The 23261-nt window shown below is 35.2% G+C and overlaps 2 protein-coding genes across 3 annotated transcripts in view; both read right to left on the bottom strand.

Moving 5' to 3' along the window:
• The window catches only part of NFXL1 (nuclear transcription factor, X-box binding like 1), a 75626-nt gene that overhangs the window by 17376 nt on the left and 34989 nt on the right, over positions 1-23261 (bottom strand). The window contains exons 16-18 of the mRNA XM_021701615.2: positions 14813-14834; positions 14037-14177; positions 7257-7423 (exon numbers count right to left, since the gene is read on the bottom strand). Of these exons, the coding sequence (XP_021557290.1) occupies positions 7257-7423; positions 14037-14177; positions 14813-14834 (330 nt within the window). The remainder of the gene's footprint in view (positions 1-7256; positions 7424-14036; positions 14178-14812; positions 14835-23261) is intronic.
• Positions 21285-22288, bottom strand: LOC110590776 (Golgi SNAP receptor complex member 1-like). Of its 2 annotated transcripts, XM_044912995.1 has the most exons (2): positions 22247-22257; positions 21288-22131 (listed from the first exon to the last, which is right to left on the bottom strand). In XM_044912995.1, exon 2 carries the CDS (start codon positions 22086-22088, stop codon positions 21474-21476), a length of 615 nt encoding a protein of 204 aa, XP_044768930.1. In that variant the 5' UTR covers positions 22089-22131; positions 22247-22257; the 3' UTR covers positions 21288-21473. The 2 variants fall into 2 exon arrangements, with proteins under 2 accessions (XP_044768929.1, XP_044768930.1); XM_044912994.1 differs by having other exon boundaries at positions 21285-22288.

The following is a 23261-nucleotide window of genomic DNA, read 5'->3' as shown; positions in this document are numbered from 1 at the left end:
CCCCCCCCCAAACACCTCCCCTCTGGTAACCAGCAGTTTGTTCTCTATAGTTAAGAGTCTTGTTTCTTGGTTTGCCTCTCTCTTTTTTTCCCTATGCTTGTTTGTTTTGTTTCTTAAAGAACAACAACAAAAAATTACTTCGAATTGAATTTAGTTAGCTTATTTTAGGAAAGCTTTTTTGGTTTGTAAGCTATCAATGTTAGAAATGGATTCATTTTAGACTTGATCATTTTAGATCAGTCTGTGTGTTTTTCTATTTGCTTGGTGGGCAATTCAGGAAAAGTCACAAACACCAAGGAATAAAACTACTTTGTCACAGACAGTTGAATATAATCACAATAGACACCGCATGTCAGTAACTAGTGACATCCTTAAGATCCCTATCACATGTAGGTCAGTATTTTCTTCCCATTATCTTTCTTCTACTTTTGATTCTTTCTTTTCCTGCTTTTATTTCCCTTTATTAGACATAACTGCCAAATATACCATAAGTTTAGCCTAACTAACATCAAAACTATTACCTTAAGTATATGTATAAATTAACATAAATGTACTCTAAGGTAACATATGCAATTTTCTTAGCAAAAATTCACTTAATAATATCACAAAGTCTTTATACTGGCTCTATTAAAAGTCCTATTTTCATTCTTACAGGTATGGTGCTCACCTCTGAAATTTCTTTTTTTTTTAAAGATTTTATTTCTTTGAGAGAGAGAGAGAGAGAGAGCACAAGCAGGAGGAGTAGAGGAGGGAGAAGCAGGCTCCCCACTGAGCAAGGAGACCACTGCGGGACTCAATCCTTGGACTCAATCCTGGGATTCTGGGATCATGACCTGAGCCAACAGCAGATGCTTAACCAACTCAGCCACCCAGGCACCCCAGCTCACCTCTGAACTTAAGAAACTTAAGACTTAATATCATTTTGTTCCTTTCACTTTATAATTAGGAATCAACTAATTTTCCAACGCCTGTATCTCTTATATCTAATTTCTATAGAAGAAATTACATGAAGCAGAAAAGAACTAAAAAGGTAATACGAAATAATTCACTGAATTGAAAGTGAATGAAATTATCATAATGAATACTGAGTCTGAAGAATTCTCTATAATACATACACTTCATGTTTTTGGAGGCCTTTTAAAAACAGATTTATTAAGGTATGATGCAGAACACAATAATGTACACATTTGAAGTGGAAAATCTGGTAAGACTTGACATATGTTTACACCTATGAAACCATCACCACAATCAAGATAATGGACATACCCATCACCCTCAAGTTTCCTGTGTCCCTTTGGAATATCTTTATATTGCCCATCACCTGATAGGCAACCACTGATACGCTTTTTGTTGTATAGATTAGCTTCCATTTTCAAGAATTTTACATAATCAAATCATAGAGCATTAGTCTTTTTTGTTTGGCTTCTTTCACTGAAATCTTGAGATTTCACATTTTGAGGTTCATTCATGATATTGCAAATAACAATAGTTTATTTTTATTGCTGAATTTATTCCATTGTATGGATATACTACCATTTGTTTGTTTGTTTATTTTAAAGATTTTATTTATTTATTTGGCAGAGAGAGACACAGCGAGACAGGGAACACAAGCAGGGGGAGTGGGAGAGGGAGAAGCAGGCTTCCCGCTGAGCAGGAAGCCCGATGCGGGGCTTGATCCCAGGACCCCGCGATCATGACCTGAGCCGAAGGCAGATGCTTAACAACTGAGCCACCCAGGCACCCCCTACCACTTGTTTATTCACCTGCTGTTGGACATTTGGGTTATTTCCAGTTTGGGGTTATTACATATAAAAATATTATGAACATTCATGTACAAATCTTGTATGGACATACATTTCTCTTGGTTAAGTACCTAGGAATAGAATGGTTGTATCATATGGCAGGCAGACGTATAACTTTTTAAGAAACTGCTAAACCTTTTTCCAAGTGGCTGTTTCATTTTACATTCATATTAGCAGTGTATGAGTTCTAATTCTTCCATATCTTCTCCAACACTTAATACTGTCAGTCTTTTGTCTTTTTTTTTTTGTCTTTTTAATTTTAGCCATGCTAACAGGTACGTAGTTGTATCTCACCGTGATTTTTTTAGTTTTTATTTAAATTCCAATTAATGTACAGTGTAATACTAGTTTCAGGTGTACAATATAGTGATTCAATACTTTCATACAACACCCAGTGCTCATCACAAGTGCCCTCCTTAATCCCCATCACCTATTTCACCCATCCCCCCACCCACTTCCCTTTAGTAACCATCAGTTTGTTCTCTATAGTTAAGAGTCTGTTTCTTGGTTTACCACTTGCTTTTTTCCCCCCCTTTGCTTGTTTTCTATCTTAAATTCCATATATGAGTGAAATCATCGTATTTGTCTTTGTCTGACTGACTTATCTCACTTTGCATAATACTCTCTACCTCCAACCATGTCATTGCAAATGGCAAGATTTCTTTCTTTTTTATGGCTGAGTAATATTCCATTGTATATACATATACATCTTCACCCATTCATCAATTGATTGACATTTGGGCTGTTTCTATAATTTAGCTATTGTAGAACTGCTATAAACATCAGGGTGCATGTATGTCTTCAAATGAGTATTTTTGTATTCTTTGGGTAAATACCTAGTAGTGCAATAGCAGGATCATAGGGTAGTTCTATTTTTAATGTTTTGAGAATACTCTATACTGTTTTCCACAGTGGCTGCACCAGCTTGCATTCCCACCAACAGTGCAAGAGGGTTCCCCTTTCTCTACATCCTCACCAACAACTGTTGTTTCTTGTGTAGTTGACTTCATTCTGACAGGGTGTGGTGATATCTCATTATAGTTATGGTATTATAGTTTGGTATGCCTCTCCCTGAGGAGAGTGATGTTGAGCATCTATTCATGTGTCTGTTGGCCATCTGTAGGTCTTCTTTGGAAAAATATCTATTCATGTCTTTGGCCCATTTTGTAATTCAATTATCCATTTTTTGGATGTTGAGTTTTATAAGTTCTCTATATATTTTGGATAGTAACCCTTTTTCAGATATGTCATTTGCAAATATTTTCTCCCATTCCATAGGCTGCCTTTTAGTTTTATTGATTGTTTCCTTTGCTGTGCAGAGCTTTTTATTTTGATGAAGTCCCAATAGTTTGTTTGGTTTTGTTTCCTTTACCTCAGGAGACATCTAGTAAGAAGTTGCTACTGCCAATGTCAAAGAAGTTACAGCCTGTGTTCTCTTCAAAGATTTATTGGTTTCCTGTCTCACATTTAGATCTTCAATCCATTTTGAATTTATTTTTGTGTATGGTGTGAGAAAGTGGTCCCGTTTCATTCTTTTGCATGTTGCTATCCAGTTTTCCCAACACCATTTGTTGAAGAGATTGTCTTTTTTCCATTGGATATTCTTTCCTGCTTTGTAGAAGATTAACTTCCCATATATTTGTGGGTTCATTCCTGGGTTTTCTATCCTGTTCCCCTGATATATGTGTCTATTTTTGTGCTAGTACCATACTGTTTTGATTACCACAGCTTTATAATATAACTCGAAGTCTGGAATTGTGATGCCTCCAGCTTTGCTTTTCTTTTTCAAGGCTGCTTTGGCTACTGGGGGTCTTCTGTAGTTCCATACAAATTTTAGGATTAAGTGTTCTAGCTCTGTGAAAAATGCTGGTGGTATTTTGATAGGGATTGCATTAAATGTGTAGACTGCTTTGGGTAATATAGGCATTTTAATAATATTTGTTCTTCTAATACATGAGCATGGGATGTCTGTTTCTTTGTGTCATCTTCAATTTCTTTCATCAGTGTTTTATAGTTTTCAGAGTACAGGTCTTTCACCTCTTTGATTAGGTTTATTGCTAGGTATCTTATGGTTTTTGGTGCAGTTGTAAATGGGAATGATTCCTTGATTTCTCTTTCTGTTGCATCATTATTGGTGTATAGAAATGCTAACAGATTTCTGTATATTTTTGTATCCTTGACTTTACTGAATTCATTTAGCAGTTCTAGCAGCCTTCTGAGTAGAGCCTTTTGGGCTTTCTCTATAGAGTATCATATGCCTTCTGCAAATAGTTAAAGTCTGACTTCTTCCTTGCCGGTCTGGATGCCTTTTATTTCTTTTTGTTGTCTAATTGCTGTGGCTAGGAGTTCCAGTACTATTTTGAATAAAAGTGAGAATGGCCATCCCTGTCTTGTTCCTGATCATAGAGGAAAAGTTCTCAGTTTCTCCCCAATGAGGATGATATCAGCTGTGGGCTTTTCATATATGGCCTTTATCACATTGAGGTATGTTCCCTCTAAGTCTGCTTCGTTGAGGGATTTTATTATGAATCAATGTTGTACTTTGTCAAATGCTTTTTCTGCATCTATCAAAAGGATCATATGGTTTTAATCCTTTCTCCTATTAATGTGATGTATCACACTGATTGATTTGTGAATATTGAATCACGCTTGCTGCCCAGGATTTAATCCCACTTGGTCACAGTGAATGATTTTTTTTTTTTTTAATGTTGGATTCAGTTTGCTAGTATTTTATTGAGAATTTCTGCATCTATGTTCATCAGGAATATTGGCCTGTAGTTCTCTTTTTTAGTGATATCTGTATCTGGTTTTGACATCAGGGTAATGCTGGCCTCATAGAATGAATTTAAAAGTTTTCCTTCCTTTTTCTATTTTTTGGAATAGTTTGAGAAGAACAGTTATTAACTCTTCTCTAAATGTTTGGTAGAATTCTCCTGTGAAGCCATCTGGTCCTGTACTTTTGTTTGTTGGGAGTTTTTCAATTACTGATTCAATTTCTTTGCTGGTTACCAGTATGTTCAAGTTTTCTATTTCTTCCTGTTTCAGTTTTCATAGTTTATATGTTTCTAAGAATGTATTCATGTCTTCTAGTTTGTTCAATTTGTTGGCATACAGTTTTTCATGATACTCTAATTGTTTGTATTTCTATGATACTGGATGTTATTTCTTCTCATTTGTGATTTTATTTATTTGGGTCCTTTCTCTTTCCTTTTTGATAAGTCTGGCTAGAGGTTTATCAATTTTATTAATTTTTTTCAAAGAACCAGCTCCTTGTTTCATTGATCTGTTTTTTGTTTTCTTTTCTATATCATTTATTTCTGCTCTAATCTCTATTATTTCCTTCCTTCTGCTGGCTTAAGGCTTCATTTGTTGCTCTTTTTCCAATTCCTTTAGGTATAAGGTTAGGTTGTTTATTTGAGATTTTTCTTGCTTCCTGAGGTAGGCCTGTATTGCTATATTCTTCCCTCTTAGGACCGTTTTTGCTGCATCCCAAAGGTTTTGGACCATTGTGTTTTCATTTTCATTTGTTTCCATGTATTTTTTTCTCTATTTCTTCCTTGGTTTCCTGGTTGGTCCATTCATTGTTTAGTAGCATGTTCTTTAACCTCCATGTATTTGTGGTTTTTCCAGATTTTTTCTTGTGGTTGACTTCTAGTTTCATAGTGTTGTGGTAGAAAAGGTGCATGGTATGGCTTTAATCTTTTTGTATTTGTTGAGGCCTCTTTTGTAACCTAATATGTGATCTATCCTGAAGAATGTTCCATGTACACTTGAAAAGAATGTGTATTCTGCTGAAAAACACACACTTCAAATGTATTCAAGGAAAGGAAAAAGGAACTCCAGACAACTGTAGTAATGGAAGCCACCTCAATCCATATATATCCACACATCCCCCCTAAAAATCATTCAGCTCATTAATAAAATCACTCAAATCCCATAACTTCCAAATAACTAGAAGATACAAATTTCTACAAATTTCAAAATTACCTATAAGTAGAAAAATAAATACCAATTCATAGCAGAGCTATTTCTCAAGCTCCGTCAGCAAATCATTTCAGAGAACCAGGAGAGTTCCGGAAAAACTGAGCAGAAAAGAGAAGAGGGTAACTGAGCTAACATCACACCAAAAAGAGAAAGTCCACCCAGATGTGAAAAATCTTGGTAGATCAGAGCACTAACTATGGGAAGAAACTTTAAAAAGTGTACAAGAATCAAGGAGCCAATCTTGGAAAGGCAACACTCTGGACAAGAAGGTAGAAAAGTAAAGTCACCCTTTGGAGACAGTATGATGAAAGGAAAAAGAAGTAAGAAAGGGAAATTCAGGCCCTGCAAGACCAAAGAAAATCTCTTTCCTCAGTATCCCTCATTAATAAAGCAAAATTGCCATCTTCACTTTCCCTATAAAACTTCTAAAGCTAAAGTAATATTTTATTCTTAAAATTTCAACAAAACAATTTTCATATTTAAAAATAATGAAATTTGACTTTTCCAATTTAAGAAAACATGAGCCTAGAGTATAAGTGACAAAAACAAATTTAAGGGTGCCTGAGTGGCTCAGTTGGTTAAGTGACTACCTTCAGCTGAGGTCATGATCCCAGAGTCCCAGAATCAAGTCCCGCATCGGGCTCCCTGCTCAGTGGGGAGCCTGCTTCTCCCTCTGACCCTCCCCACTCATGTGCTCTCTCTCTCTCTCGCTCACTCTCTGTCAAATAAATAAAATCTTTAAGAAAATTTAATATTAACAGGCATTTCTCAAAAAGTACTTATGTTCAAAAAATCAGAAACAAAGTCATATTCCCAAATTTAACTTCAATAAAATACACTTACAAAGAGCCCACTTTACAAACTTGGGTGAATGAAGCTGAACAAGTTAGTAAATTATGTTAGATTGTGATTAAGTAGAAAAAAATGGGAATTTTTTTCCCCTCCACATAATCCACAAGCAAAAACATGCATTTTATTAAGTGTACATATTTTTTAAGTAAAGGAAATATAGAAGTCATAGCGTACTATGACAAATGCCATAACAGCTACATTTATAATAAAAGTCCGTAATTTAAAAATTATGCCTCAATAACTATGTGCACTTGAACTTTTCATCCAACAAAATTCTAGTTTGACACTGTTATTCGAGCAATCTGCTATAGGAATGTTTCTATATTTTTTAAAGCAGGGATACAACCTTTTTCCTTAAAAAATCTTATACAGAATCCCCAAATGGAAAAAAAAAAACAGAATTGTCTTTGAATTGTATTGTCTTTTAATTGTATTTACAAGGTGAAATATTCTACGTTTCTTTCTTCAGGTCCCTACTGGAAAATCTAGGTCTTCTAACATCTACGGGCAAAACTGAATAATGTTCCTTGAAGTACTCTTTATAGGGTTCTGAATTATGAAAAGATACTAGTTAAAAATAATTATAGTAAAACAAGAATATTTCTTCAGTCCACTTACCTACATTCCACATATAGGCTTGTGATCTTGCAGTGACATTTTATTCTAAGCATCTGAACACAAGGAGGACATTCTCCAGGGTGACATGGCAAAACACATGGATGGGGACAACCCAGAGGCCGTGATTTAGAGCACCCTTCTTCACACTGAAGGCATTCTGGGCCAGCCTGATAGGTAGTAAGGAAATAAATCATCTAAGTACAGAAGTCTAACATTTCCATATATTAAAATTATAAAATTTATGTATCCCATTAAAAGAAAGTACTTTTGCAGCTCTTAGGAATGCAGTTAATAAAATGGTGCACTCTTAAAAATGGTTTCACTCTTAAAAATATTCAAAATAAAAAAATACATATTCAAAATGAAGAACAGCAAGATTATCAATATGACCACTATTCACAAAGAGTTTTATGTCTACAAACCTCATTAAATCAAACTGCTTCATCTTGAAATTGTACTTGATTGCGAGTATTCCTACTAAAAATGTAAATTAGTTCCTAAAGAATAGTCAGTAGCAGAACAAAATAAAACAGTTTGTTTTTTTTTATTTTATTAATTTGAGAGAGAGAGAAAGAGGGAAAGAGAGAGAGCACAAGCAGGAGGAGCGACAGAGGCAGAGGGAGAAGCAGGCTCCCCGCTGAGCAGGAAGCCCGATGAGGGGCTCGATCCCAGGACCCCGGGATCATGACCTGAGCCGAAGGCAGATGCTTAACTGACTGAGCCACCCAGGCACCCCAAAATAAAACACTGTTAATTCATTTCCACCCAACAAACATGATCACCATCAAACTAAAGAAATCAACACTCTGTTAATACATAAATAAAAATTCCCAAAGCATGCAATGTTCTGGAGACACTGCTCTCACCTTGCCAAAGTGAAACATGCATAAAGGGGAAAAAGGAGAATGACCAGCAGTTTATGTTTTAACGTACTTCAATGAACCAAAATTACATTACTTTTACAAATACATGTATTTCTTTTTTTTTTTTTTTTTTTGAAGATTTTATTTATTTATTTGAGAGAGAGAAACCACATGAGAGGAGGGAAGGTCAGAGCGTGAAGCAGACTCCCCGCCAAGCAGGGAGCCCGATGCACGACTCGATCCAGGGACTCCAGGATCATGACCTGAGCCGAAGGCAGTCGCTTAACCAACTGAGCCACCCAGGCGCCCTACAAATACATGTATTTCAATGTAAGTCAACAAGGCACATCTCTGCTCTAGGAATTTAATAATTTAACTACCATCTACCTACTAAAGAAGTTTAAAAATTATTATTGCAGGCTATTACTTATTTTCACATGTCATACATGAGATAAAGTAAGAGAGCTACAGACAGGGATAGTAAGTCTTAAAGTTTAAAAATTTTGTTATCATTCCTAAGTATAGCCATGATTACAAGAGTGATTATGTCAATAAAAATCTAAACTATTTTTGACATGTAGGACTATGTCAATAAAAATCTAAGCTATTTTGACATGTAGAAACACAAAAAGTGTTTCAATTATGAGACATTCTTGTAAAAATAATTTCTATTTTTTATTTTTAAAAGTACATTAATTTATTCTACATTCTTTCAGCATCATATGCCAGGAATTATTCACATGCTGGGAATATGCAAAATGGGAGAGATCCCTGACCTAAGAAACTTAAATTTAAGTGAGGGAGGTAAAGAACATAATAGAATGTCTTCATAAATACTCTGAAAAAAGAAAAAGCAGGTTAAGAGGGAGTAAAAGGAGCAGTAAGAAGGAAGCCTATCTGATAAAGTTCATGTTTGAACAGAATAAATAAGGGAGAGAGTCATAAAAATGTAGAGTCTCAGAGAAAAGAACACTAAGTGCAAAGCCTCTGACGTAGAACAAATTTGGAATATTCAAGAAATAGCAAGAACAGAAGTAGAAATGAGCACGTGAGTGATGAGTGAAGAGGGAGGAAAGGCAGTCAGAAGTTAGATCATTATAAAACCTTTTAGGCCATCATAAGGCCATTTGGATTTTATCCTAAGAGTAACTGAAAGCTACTGATGGGTTTTGAATGGGAGATAACACACCTAACTTACTTTTTTTTTTTTTTTACTTACATTTTTAAAAGATGGATCTAGCTGATGCAGTAAGAGAAAAGTGGGAGTAGAGAAGTTGGCTGGGAGAATAGTACAGACATCTCTAGGGAAGAGATGATGGTGGCTTGGATGAGGATGTTGGTGGTGGAGGTTATAAGAAATGGTCAGATTCAGGGATGTACTTTGAAGATAAACCTGACAAGGATGTTGTGAGACAAGGACAATGAAGAAAGAAATCAAGAAATGTTCCTCCCTTTAATCAGCAGAACTGGGTAAAACTGGTAATACAACTTTCTGAAATGGGAAAGACTAGGAGAAAGATAGGCCGAGAAATCTCAAAATACGCAAATATAACCAAAGATGACACACACAGTCTGTTTCACTTGTTTTTTCCTGGCTATGTGGTACACCTGCAATAATCTTTCACTTAAATAACATGAACAGAAGAACATACTGGGCTGGGAGTTAAGACAGGGATACTACTACTCTCTGATTACTACTGTCCTGTTACATGATCATGAACAAGTCATTTGACAACCTTCAGTTTCCCTATCTGCAAAAGAAGAATTATCCTGATGATATGAGGCTCCTTCCTTCCAATTACGAAAAAAAAAAATTACTAAATCTGTACTTGCTAAACTATCTTCCTGGATCACTTCCAATACAGCAAGCCTGGCTGTCAAATATCTTACACAGTTCTCCTTTAAAAAAAAAGAAAACAAATTTTAACCCAGGGAACAATATTGGGATAATCCACAATAATTCCCTAATCAGTCATATCAGCTTTTAAAATGAGTTTTTTTTTCTGATTCATAGGACAGCTGGAAATCCAGAGAAGATAGCAATCCTAATTTTAAGCAATGAGATGATGAGAAGGAAAGCAGAATAAACATTTGGGTTACTTTACAAATTGGAAAATAAATCTTGATAGGTAAAATTCTTTTTTTCCCATTTTATTAACATATATTTGACATTTTGTAAATTTAAGGTGTTCAACATTTACGTACTGTAATAAGATTGTCACTGTAGCAATAATTAGTACCTCTCTCACATTACAAAATTATCCCTTGTTTTTAACGGCTGGAATAATTAAGTTCCAATCTCTTAGTGAGATTGATGATCATAACAAAATTCTTTTTTTTTAAATCAATGAAACATCACACATCACACACATTGCCCTTAGCAGTGATTCTCAAACATTTTTGTGCATGATCAATCACTTGGCAATCGTTAAAATACTTAGGTGAGACCTGAGATTTTGCATTTCCAACAAGATTCCAGGTGATGCCCATCACTCAGACAACACTGCATGGCAAGGGTCTATCACATACATAATTATATAAGAAATATATGTGCCTATGTGTGATTATGTACATATATTTTCTTTTTTCTTTTTTTTTGGTACAGATTTTTCCCAAAGAGAAAAGACTATCTTCATTATTTCTTCTTTCAGTCACTCAAAAATATTTGTACTCAGGTTTGCTTGGGAAATACACACACTTCATTTGCCATCAGTCTCACACCTTTCCCCAGTTAACCACTGTTCCACTCACTCCAGCCAATGAATTAGACAATAGGGATATATTTGTTGTTAATGGTAGCAATCAAAGGCACTGCTTGTAAGAATAGCCTTAATTGGACTGAGATCTGCCAGTAAGGCCAGGGAAAGAGACCAGAACAGAGATAAGAAGCAAAAGAGTTTTGATTCCAGTCAATTCAATAAACACTTTTAAATACCTGCTATGTTATAGGCTCTGTGCTAGAATTCAAGGTAGAAACTGCATTAGAATTCCAGAGCCATCTGGGTCAAGAGAGACATACAAGGAGATCTTTTCTAATGGGTCTCACTTGAGATGTTACAGTAAGGAATTCATTTTAAAGAGTTTATGAATTATTTCATTTTTAATATATAAATTATAATGACTGCAAAGTAATCCCCCAAATAATGTAATTTTCACTCACTTGCACTGCCTCAGCCTTCCATGAATGGGAGATAAAGATGGACTTGTAGCTAAATTAAGAACTGCACATAACTTATAACCCATATTTTACCACAGCCATTACCCATGAAGCAATGCTGGGATAATCCAAGATAATTCCCCAATCAGTGTCATATCAGCTCTTGAAGTGAGTTGTTTTTTTTTTTTTTCAACTCACTTGATGTTCTGGAAATCCAGAGGAGGAAAGCTATACAGCAGCTATATTCTCACTAAAGTGGTTTTGAATTATTATGTATGATCTTATAATTCCAATATCTTTTTCATTTTATCATGAGTACATTTTTATTAAGGATTAAAGCATGGATCGATGAAGAAATTATAAGCTATACATTCACATGTCTGCACATGAGCGAGAATGATACTATGGAGGCTTAGGTTATCATGCTTTACAATCACCAAATCAAAGACCAAAAAAATAACAATGCAAGTGAAATTTTCAATTACAATTCATATTAATAACTTAAACATTTGTAAACTTAATGTTAGTTAATAAAATGAATCTTAAAATTTTTGCTTATTCCTCATTAAACACACTTGCTAATAGTATTGATTCCCTGAAGAATGGAAGTCTACAAAAAAAACATTAAATATTTTTAAAATTTATAATTTTCTATATAACAAAAGTTTATTTTTTATTCACACACCATGTCAAATGTAGCCTGGCAGGGGACTCTGGCAAATCAGTCATTCTGGGACACTGGAGGATGGAGACTTAGTTTTTAACTATCACATGGGACATAACAACCTCCTCAATCACAGAAGTAGAGAAAAAGTAGAGTGGTTAAATGAACAGACATTTCTGCAAAGAAGACATGGCCAACAGGCACATGAAAAAGTGCTCAACATCACCTGGCATCAGGGAAATACAAATCAAAACCTCAATGAGATACCACCTCACACCAGTCAGATGGTTAAAATTAACAAGTCAGGAAACGACAGATATTGGCGAGGATGGGGAGAAAGGAGAACGCTCCTACACTGTCGGTGGGAATGCAAGCTGGTGCAGCCACTCTGGAAAACAGTATGGAGGTTCCTCAAGAAGTTGAAAATAGAGCTACCCTACGTCCCAGCAATTGCACTACTGGGTATTTACCCCAAAGATACAAATGTAGTGATCCAAAGGGGCACACGCACCCCAATGTTCACAGCAGCAATGTCCACAACAGCCAAACTATGGAAGGAGCCTAGATGTCCATCAACAGATGAATGAATAAAGAAGATGTGGTGTATATATACAATGGAATATCACTCAGCCATCAAAAAAAACGAAATCCTGCCATTTGCAACAACGTGGATAGAACTAGAGGGTATTATGCTAAGCGAAATAAGTCAATCAGAGAAAGATAAGTATCATATGATCTCAATGATATGAGGAATTTGAGAAACAAGCCAGAGATCATAGGGGAAGAGAGAGAAAAATGAAACAAAATGAAACCAGATAGGGAGACAAACCATAAAAGACTCTTTGCTGGAGTGGAGGTGGGTGGGAGGGATGGGGTGGCTAGGTGATGGACACTGGGGAGGGTATGTACTATGGTGAGCACTGTGAACTGTGTAAGACTGATGAATCACAGACCTGTATCCCTGAAATAAATAATACATTATATGTTAATAATAAATAAATAAATAAAACTGAAAATGTCAGTTCAAAAAAAAAAAGTAGAGTGGTTAATGATAAATAAAGATTTCCCTGACTATTTTTGGAGATGAAAAGCATTTCTGCCTATATTTTCTTGGCCAGAAACTTTCATATGGCCTAGGAAATTCAGAACAGGACACTATCTGTATCTCTGTTTTAATAGGAGTCTTTTATATTTTATTGCTATTGAAAATACTTTTGTTGTTCTATGTTTTTATGTGCTGACGAATTTAAATGTTCAAAAATAAAATTTAATATCATTTAAAATTTGCTTAGCTACATTTATTTTTCCTTGTAAAATGGCAATTTTAGAGATCTTTCAATGGTTGACTTCTCATATGCTTTAGAAAATGCTTTTAGTGAATTTCACACACACATGCCCTACATCTGTGATGCTATTTACTTTATTTCCAATGAACGATTGGGAATTTATTAAAATCGGAGGGGAAGACGAACCATGAGAGACTATGGACTCTGAGAAACAAACTGAGGGTTCTAGAGGGGAGGGAAGTGGGAGAATAGGTTAGCCTGGTGATGGGTATTAAAGAGGGCATGTACTGCATGGAGCACTGGGTGTTATACGAAAACAACGAATCATGGATCACTACATCAAAAACTAATGATGTATTGTATGGTGACTAACATAACATAATAAAATAAAATTTAAAAAAAAATTGTGAACATTGCCTATCACAGATGTTAGGTTTAAAAAATTGCTGAGAACAAATGTTCCAGACTAAAGCCAGACATATAAATGAACAGAAGTGGAAGTGATATTATTAACTACTATCTAAATAGACACATAATTTCTGTACTTTAGCATAAAATCAAAGCCTATGTATTAACACAGTACAGTATGTTGAGAGAACATTAAAAGGCTTATTATCATGAGTTAGCACAAAGATAAAGAGAAATATACACCAAGCTGGTTGTATTAAGAGAGGCAAGGAAGGAGAAGGGATGAGGGCAAGACGGAATAAAAAAGTTCTAACAAAATGTAAAAATATTTACGGCATAATTATTCAAAAAAATGTTCCAAGCATACTAGAAGCACATATACATTCAACCTAAGGATATTACCTTGTTTTTGCCAACGCAGGTATCAATTTCAGTTACTTTGTGGCATTCTTTCATACACGTGTGATTCTGACAACCTAAGGTTCGTCCACATACTCTCTTACAAGAGTAAGGTCCTATAGCATAGCATGGTAGTGGACTCACCTTAAAAAAAAAAAAAAAAAAAAGAAAATCAGCAACACACACAAAACCTTCTGGACCCATGTTTCTGAAATGACTCTATTATCATTTGAGAACAAGTTTCATAAAGGTCTAACACATTTTCATTAATAATAGTTATATTCAAAATCAAAGTAACCTATCAAAAAATCCAAAAAATGAATGCCAATAAGCAAAACATTCTATTCCCAAAAGGGAAATTCAATACAAGGATGCTATAGTGACCACATATACATTGGCTAATTCCCAAAAGCACCAGTATATTTTAAACATCAGCAGAGGGGCGCCTGGTTTGCTCAGTTGGTTGAGCATCTGACTCCTGATTTTGGCTCAGGTCATGATCTCAGGCTCTTGGGATCAAGCCCCATGTCAGGTTCCCTGATCAGTGGGGAGTCTGCTTCTCTCCCTCTCCCTCTGCCTCTGCCCCTTCCCACTGGCACACATGAGCTCTCTCTCTCCCACTCTAAAATAAAGTACATCTTTAAAAAAAAATTTGCAGATAACTCTTGTACTTTTTAAAGCACTAAAAAAATAATAATTATACCTTGTCATTTCTAACAATCCTCAATAGAAGAGGCATAAATTATAAGCTTTACTTAAAATTTGTGCCTATAACTCACCTCATGCTTCCCAAGACATTCTCTGCAAGAAAAAATAAAATGAAAACGTTACAAATTCTTCAAAAAGATTATCTAAAGCAAAGGTGCTAAGTCTACTAGTTTTATTAAGAATAAAAAATAAACAGAAGTGAAGATAGAAAACTTGCAGGATACAAAGTTAACACACAAAAGCCAATTGCTCTTCTATATACCAGCAATGAACAATTGGAATTTGAAATTTAAAACATACCACCATTTATACTAGCACAAAAAATGAAATAAATACAAATCTAACAAAATATAGACATGATCTATATGAGCAAAATAACAAAACACTGATGAAAGAAATCAAAGACAATCTAAATAAATGATGAGATATCCCATGTTCACTGATAGGAAGGTGCAAATATTGTTAAAATGTTGCTTTTTTCCCAACTTGATCTAGATTCAACATAATTCTAATCAAAATCCCGGCAAGTTATTAATAGTGGACACCAGCAAACTGATTCTAAGGTCTGTATGGAAAAACAAAAAACCCAGGATAGCCAATACAATACTGAAGAACAACACAGTACTGACACTATCCAACTTAAAGACATATATAAAGCTACAGTGATTAAGACAGTAGGGTACTGTTAACAGAATGGAAAAGAACAGAAAGCCCAGAAACAGACCTACATAAATATAGTCGAATGATCTCTAACAAAGGAAAAAGGCAACCGAATAGAGAAGGGATAGTCTTTTCAACAAATGGTTGGTGCTGGAATTAAGACATCGACACAGAAAAAAAAATCCCAACAGGCAACTCAAAATGGATCACAGACCTAAATGTGGAGTGTGAAACTATAAACACAGGAGAAAATCCAGGTGACTTGGATTTAATGATGATTTTTTAGATTCAACACCAAAAGCATGATCTCCAAAAGAAAAACCAAAACATCTGCCTTGTGAAAAACACTTAAATGAAAGTGCTAAATGAAAACACATAAACGAAAAGCCATAGACTGGCAGAAAGTATTTGGAAAACATGTATCTGGTAAAGGACTTGTATCCAAAATGTAAACAAAATTCTTAAAACTCAGTAAGAAAGCAAACAACCCAATTAAAAAATGGTCAAGATTTGAAGAGAGGACACCTCACCTTCCAAAGAAGACATACAGGCAGCAAATAAACATATGAAAAGATGCTGAACATCATGTGTCCTTAGAAAACTGCCAATTACAATGAGATGCCACTGCACACCTATTAGAATGACTAAAACCCAAAACGTGGACAGGAGCATATGCTGACAAGAACACAGGGCCACAGGCACTCGCAGTGCTGATGAGAATGTAACATGGTACATTCCTCCCACCTTGTTGGATGGTTTGGCAGTGTCTTACAAAGAGAAACTAGGCTTACGATATGATCCAGCAAAATCTATACATCAATGCTTATAGCAGCTTTTTTCATAACTGTCAAAATTTGGAAGCAACCAAAATGTCCTTCAATAGGTGAATGGATAAACAAACTGTGGTACATTCATACAATGGAATATTATTCAGCAATAAAAAGAAATGAGCGACCAAGACGCTAAAAGACACAGAGGAAACTTAAATGCATATTGCTACATGAAATATGCTGAAAAGCCTACAAACTGTATGATTCCAACTAGGTGACATTCTGGAAAAGGCAAAACCACAGAGACATTAAAAAGAGCAACGATTACCAGTGGCTTGAGGGAGAGAAGGTAAGAGATGAACAAGTATAGCACTGGACACATTTAGGGCAGTGAAACTATTCTGTATGTTATTGTAATGGTGAATAGTGGATACATGAGATCATGCATTTATCAACACTCATAGAACCGTCCAACACAAAAAGTAAACCCTAATGTAAACTATGGACTTTAGTTTATAATATTGTTATTATTCAATATCAGCTCCTCGATTGTAAAAAAACTGTACCTCACTAATACAAAATGTTAATAACAAGGGAAAGTATGTGTGGCAGGATCATATGGGAACTCTGTACTGTCTGTGTAATTTTTCTGTAAACCCAAAAATCACCTAAAAAAGATAAAGTCTATTTAAAAGAATTTAAAAATAAACATTCCACTTCCCTTTCCAGGGACTGGTTTAGAAATTGTCTTATGATCCTATTCTGGCCAATGAAATGTGGAAGGAATTTTGCTATGGGGCTTCTGGAAAAGGCTTCTCACTCTTTAAAAAAAGATGGTGATGGTAGAAGGCATAAACAGTTTCTGTTTTTCTTTTTGGAAACTTCCTATCTGGATGGGAGGTTGATCAGAAAACCAAACAGCCTGACGGCAAAGATGACACATTGAGGATAAAATAGACAGAATCTGGGCCTTTGATGATGTATCATTGCATTAACCAGCTTAACCAACCACGAAGCTGCTCTACCTCCAATCTAACCATGCAAGGCATAAACATTATTATGTCACTTTTCATTTAGGTTCTTTATAACTTGAAGCCAAAGGCACTGCAAATGATTTAACACGTATATTCAGAATTCTTTTACCACATAGCCAAATTATGATTAAAAGTCATGTTAAGGGACAAGAAGACATGAATATTCTACTCTAAGAAAGAAATCATAATACCTGGATAGTTCATGTAACAAGTAATAATTTTAACATATACTTTATAATAATTTTATTACACATCCACTGAAAAATCATTGTTATCAGAATTAGAAGGATCTTTATGTGTAGGTTTGTCTCCTTTTTAAAATTGAGATAAAACTCACATACCATAAAATTTATACTTTTAAATGTACAATTCAGTGGTTTTTAGTATATTCACAAGGTTATGGAACCCTCACCAGTATCGAGCATATTTTCATAATCGAGAGAGAAACCCTGTAACTATTAGAAGTCACTCTGTAGCCCCTGGCAACCACTAATCTACTTTCTATCTCTATGGATTTGCCGATTTTGAACATTTCATATAAATGGAATCAAACATTATGTGGCCGTTCATGTCTGGCTTCTTTCACTTAGAATACTGTTTTCAAGGTTCATCCATGTTATAGCAGGTATCAGTAATTCATGCATTTTTATAGCTGAATGATATTCCATTGCATGGATATACCACGTTTTGTTTATCCATTCATCAATCAATAGATATTTGTTTCCACTTTCTGGCTATTCATAATAATGCTCCGATTATTGTAACATTCGTGTCCAAGTTTTTTTGTGAACACATATTTTCAATTCTCTCAGGTGTATACCTAAGAGTAAAATTGGTAAGTCCAAGTTTAGTTTCCTGAGAAACTACCAAACTGCTTTCCCAAGTAGTTGCACCATTTTACATTCCCATCAGCAATGTACGATGGTTCCAACTACTCCCGATCTTCACCAACACTTATATCTTCTTTATTTTAGCCTTCCTAGTGAGTGTAAAATGACACCTTAACATGGTTTTGACTTGCATTTCCCTAACAATTACTTGAGCATCTTTTCACATGTTTACTGGCCACTTGTAAGATCTCCAGAGGAACGTCTATTCAAAGATTTTGCCCATTTTTAAATTGGATTATTTGTCTTTTTGTTTCTCAGTTTAAAAATTCTTTATATATTCTAGATAATATTCTTACAGAATATATGATTTGCAAACTTTTTCTCCCATTCTGTGGGTTGTCTTTTCAATTTTTTTATTGTGTCCTTGAAGCACAATTAAGAAATTGTGCTTAATAATGTCCTGACTTTATTTTTTCTTTTGTTGCTTATGCTTTAGGTGTCCTTGTAACAAATCACTGCCTAACACAAGGACACAAAGGGTTACACCTATGTTTTCTTCTAAGAGTTTAATAGCTCTTACTTTTAGATCTTTGATCCATTTTGAGTTAATATTTATATATGTTGTGATGTAGAGGTCCAATTTCATTTTTTTTCCCTGTGAATATCTATTCTCTCAGCACCATGTGTTGACATGAAACATTCTTCCTCCCAATGAACTGTTTTGACACTCTTATCAAAAATCAATTGACCATAAACATACGGGTTTCCTTCTGGCCTCTCAATTCTATTCCATTGATCAATGTGTGTCCCTACACCAATACCACAGATTCTTAACTGCTATAGTTTTATAAGTTTAAAATCAGGAAGTGTGAGTCCTCTAACTTTGTTTTCACTTTTAAGAAGATTTTGGCTATTCTGGGTCCTTCACATTTCCATATGAATTTTGGGGACAATTTCTGCATAAAAGCCTGCTGTGATTTTGACAGAGAGCATGTTAAATTTGTATATCATTTTGGGTAGTAGTGCCCTTAACATTAAGTCTTCCCATCCACAAACATGGGATGTCTTTCCATTTATTAAATCACTGTTATCAAAAACTAATTAGAAATAAATTCCTACATTTATGGCCAGACTCTCAATTCTATTCCCTTGATCCATATGTCTATCTGTATGCCAGTACCACAGCCTTTGGTCTTCTTTAATTTCTTTCAGAAATGTTTTATAGTTTTCAGTGTACAAAATCTTAGATTTTTTAAATTAAATTTGTTGAATAAACAAGTTGCTTTTTTAATGCTACTGGAAGTAGAACTGTTTTCTTAATTTCATTTTCAGATGGTTCACTGCTAGGGTATAGAATTGACTTTTGTATACTAATGTTTCTTATAGCCTTACCAAAGCCATTGACTTCCGTATACTACATGATCTTGTATATGAAAAATCCTATCATCTCTAACAGTCTGTGTAAGGATTTTTCATATACAAGGTCATATCATTTAAAAATACAAATAGTTTTACTTCTTTATTCCCAATGTGAATACATTCTTTCTTTTTCTAGTCTAATTGCTCTGGCTAGCACCTCTAATACAATGTAAACCTAAATAGAAGGGGCAAGGGCAGACATCCTACTCTTTTTTTTTTTTCTTTTTAGTATAATTAAATAAATAACTTTATTTATGATACTTCAGATTTTATAAATGCCAACCATACAGCAACGAAAGTCCCATAAATTCTAGCTGAGGCACAACCACCAATCAAGGCCCTTTGAAAAATCAAAGATAATAATAAAGTGTCAGGGGAGAGAAGTTTTGTTCTCCCAACAGAGAATTTAATAAATGAACTTCTCTAATCCTTTAAGGGTCATGTTGGGAAAACTTACTTTCTTTTAAGGGCATCCCCAATCAAGTAACTGATCGATCAACCCATATTTAGAAAAATAAACCCCATAGTTTAAAAAAAAAGGTATCAAATGCCTTTCATACCCAGGACATAATAAAACTTAGACACCAGAAGGAAAAACCTCTCAGTTTCTGTACCAGACCAGCGGTTAGCATAGCCATCAGCCTGTGTATTAAGTTCATCTGAATGTCATCACCTACACACTGTAATGCAGTTAAGAACTACATGCTAATATCCTTTTATTCCCTGTGGCACAGTCTGAAGCCAATACTGTAAGTACCAGAGTCAATTCCAATGGTGAAGAGCAACCTTCTTTCTTGGTGAGGACTGCAGATGTTGAAGTCTTCAAGCTATTTGTGGTAGTTCAGTTAGACAAGTCATACATTTACAGAAACGGAGAAATGGTTAAACCTGAAAAGAATTCTGGTGGGTGGTTTAAAATTTTGTCACTGTCCAGATGATAGAAGACAGGTGCAGAGAGAGATTCTGTCACATGAACCTTCAACAGTAAAACCATTCTCTGGATGTTTGGAAAAAACAGATTTGGAGTAAATAGGTCTTCGTAAAACTCAGAATTCCTAATACATCAGGCAGTAGTTCTCAAACTTTTGCTCCTAGATCATGGAGCATTTATAAATGGAATTATCTGGATGGTGACCCCGCAAATCAATACCTTTTTACATGTGGCTTGTTGAATAGATCTCACTGAAAACTGAGCAGTCCCCTCATTCAGGGTTAATCCTGACATGATGAGGAATTGGTGGGGGCAATGACAGACACTGGCTATTAGTTACTTTTATCATGGTAGAACCGAAATTTCATTTACTTGTAGTAGGAAATATTAATCCAATGGAAGATATAAACAAAAAATCAAAACAATGACTGACAAAAAAAGCCTGTTATTCTTGATGCTTTTCCAGTAATACAGTCAACCCTAGTGTGCATACAATTTACAAAAAGAAGAAGGAAAAAAAAGGTTTTTTGCAGTGTTTGTCTTCTGTTTCAGACAACCTCAACTGTGTTGAAGTTGACCTGTTGGCATCTCAAAGAATCTGTGAAAAATGTAATTTTCCTTGAATACCAAAACAGGGACGCAGAGTAGAAATTTATAGCACAGCTTATCAAGAAATGACTTGTGATTTCTCATCATGAGTGTAAAATAAAAGGACAAGAACTATTTTTATTCACAACCCAATCTGGGGGCTAAAAGGAAAGCAGTCTTTGGATACAGAGAAACCTGGTTTTCTGAGAAGTCCAGCTCTAAGACCTGGCTTGTCATCAGCCTTCAACACAATTACTGAAGCACAGAAACTCTGTTTCTGATTGGTTTACTTACCTCCTGGGAGGACAAAAGCAACTGAAAATTTTTTTTTTTTTTTAAACTAAAAACAGAAGGAAATGTGTGCTAGAAAAGAGAGCACAGAAAAACTGTGGCTTCAGCTCAATCTGACCACGTGACAGAGTCCAGAGCTATCAGTCATGAATTAATCCTGCTGGTGAGGCTAATCATCAGGACAATCAACTTCTCCTTCCTACTTTTCCTTATTCCAGATCAGGGTGGGAAAGTGGTGGCTGTCCAGAGTCCCCAGAGATGTTCCATCCATGGAAAGCATACAGCAGCAACAGGATGGTACAGATGCCAATGACACCGCCCAGGATGAGGGAGTCTCGCCACTTCCTCAGATTGATCTGCTGGATCAGGCTGTTCACAGCAGGAAAATGATTGGCCAAAGTATTCATTTTGCTCTGAATCGACTTCAACATTCCTCTCTGGGAAGTCATATTTTCTTTTGTTGCCATAGCAATGCTTATGGTCTCTTCTATCAGACGATCTGAGTTTCGAAGGTGGTCATGTTCTTTCAAAAATAGTTCAGTTCTTCTGTTGTTTACTCCAGACCCACTTTTATATGACTCAATATCCTTTCGTACTGATCCCATGAGATTCTCCCTTTCCCGTATTGCCACGAAGTTTGCTTTGGTTTTATGGAATTCATGTGTATAATCCTGCAATATATCTCTATGTCTCTGTAATGTATGCATCAGTGCTGCATTCAAAGATGGGACACCTGCACTGTTGGTATATTCTGCCATTTTATCATTTACTCCTGTAAGCCTTGCCAAAAGCTGTTCAATCTCAATTGCCATTGTTTCAAACATTCTGTCTTGGCTTGATCCATTTAAAAGGGGTGTTGTGTCAGAGCTGTCGCGTCTTCCATCTCGGGCACTGCTATGACTGTAACTTGTACATAGTTTACTGAAGGAAACTAGTTTCAGGTCAAGTTCATTTTCCAGCTGTCGAGCTTGTTTCCTGAGATCTTCCCAATAATTGCTGGTTCCTGCAGCCATCTTTGTTGTCCAACGTCGACATCCTGCTCTTTTTCCTGTTCTTAACAGGAAAGCTTTTGGTCTTTCACCATTAAGTATGATTAAGGGTTTTTCACTGATGCCCTTTATCAGGTTGAGGGAGTTTGTTTATCTAAGTTTATTGAGTGTTTTTATCTAGAAAGTATGTAGGATTTTGTCAAATGTTTTTCTGCATCTATTGATTGTCCATTATTCTTATGATAAAATAGTACTTTGGTATTTTGGTTTTCATATGTTGAATCAACCTCCTATTTGTGGGATATATCCCTCTTGGTCATGATGTACAATCCTTTTTACATGTTGCTAGATGCAGTTTGTTAGTATTTGGTTGAGAATTTTTATATCTATATATAAAAGGAATATTGATCTATAGTTTTCTCTTCTTGTGATGTCTTTTTCTGCTCTTAGTATCAGGGAAATACAAGTTTCATTAAGTCAGGAAGTGTCTCCCCATAGTGAAACACTGGTGTTAATTTCTTAAATGTTTGGTAGAATTCACCAGTAAAGTCATTCATCCTCAGCTTTTCTTTGTGGTAGGCTTTTGGTTACTAGTTTAATCTCTTTACTAGGTATAAGTTTATTTAGATTTTCTACTTCTCTTTGAGTCAGTTTCAGAAGTTTTTGTGTTTCTAAGAATCTGTCCATTCCTTCATGTAAATTGTAACCAAAAGAGGGTAAATGTGGCTATACTAACATCAGAAAAAATAGACTAAGAAAAAAATTGTTTACTAGACACAACAAATATTTTTTTGATAAAGACCTCCCTCCAAAACTTCTCTCTTCCCCACTGACATCTTTGTAAATATCTTGCATATCCTTATTTTACAAACAGAGAGGATATATGACTTATTCATGGTAGTAGTTAGCAGGAAGCATAACACTGGACTCAAGAGTCCTTACTCTAAAACACAATGTCTTAATATATATATATATATATATATATATATATATATATATATATATATA

The sequence above is a fragment of the Neomonachus schauinslandi genome, chromosome 2 (assembly GCF_002201575.2).
Source record: "Neomonachus schauinslandi chromosome 2, ASM220157v2, whole genome shotgun sequence".
NCBI lineage: Eukaryota > Metazoa > Chordata > Mammalia > Carnivora > Phocidae > Neomonachus > Neomonachus schauinslandi.
Note: the sequence above shows the minus strand (reverse complement) of the source record. Positions and strands in the feature narration are given on the sequence as shown.

Bases quoted from the DNA above. Each gene is read 5' to 3' on its own strand.
- LOC110590776 (XM_044912994.1), bottom strand. From the start codon at position 22,277: ATGGCTGCAGGAACCAGCAATTATTGGGAAGATCTCAGGAAACAAGCT.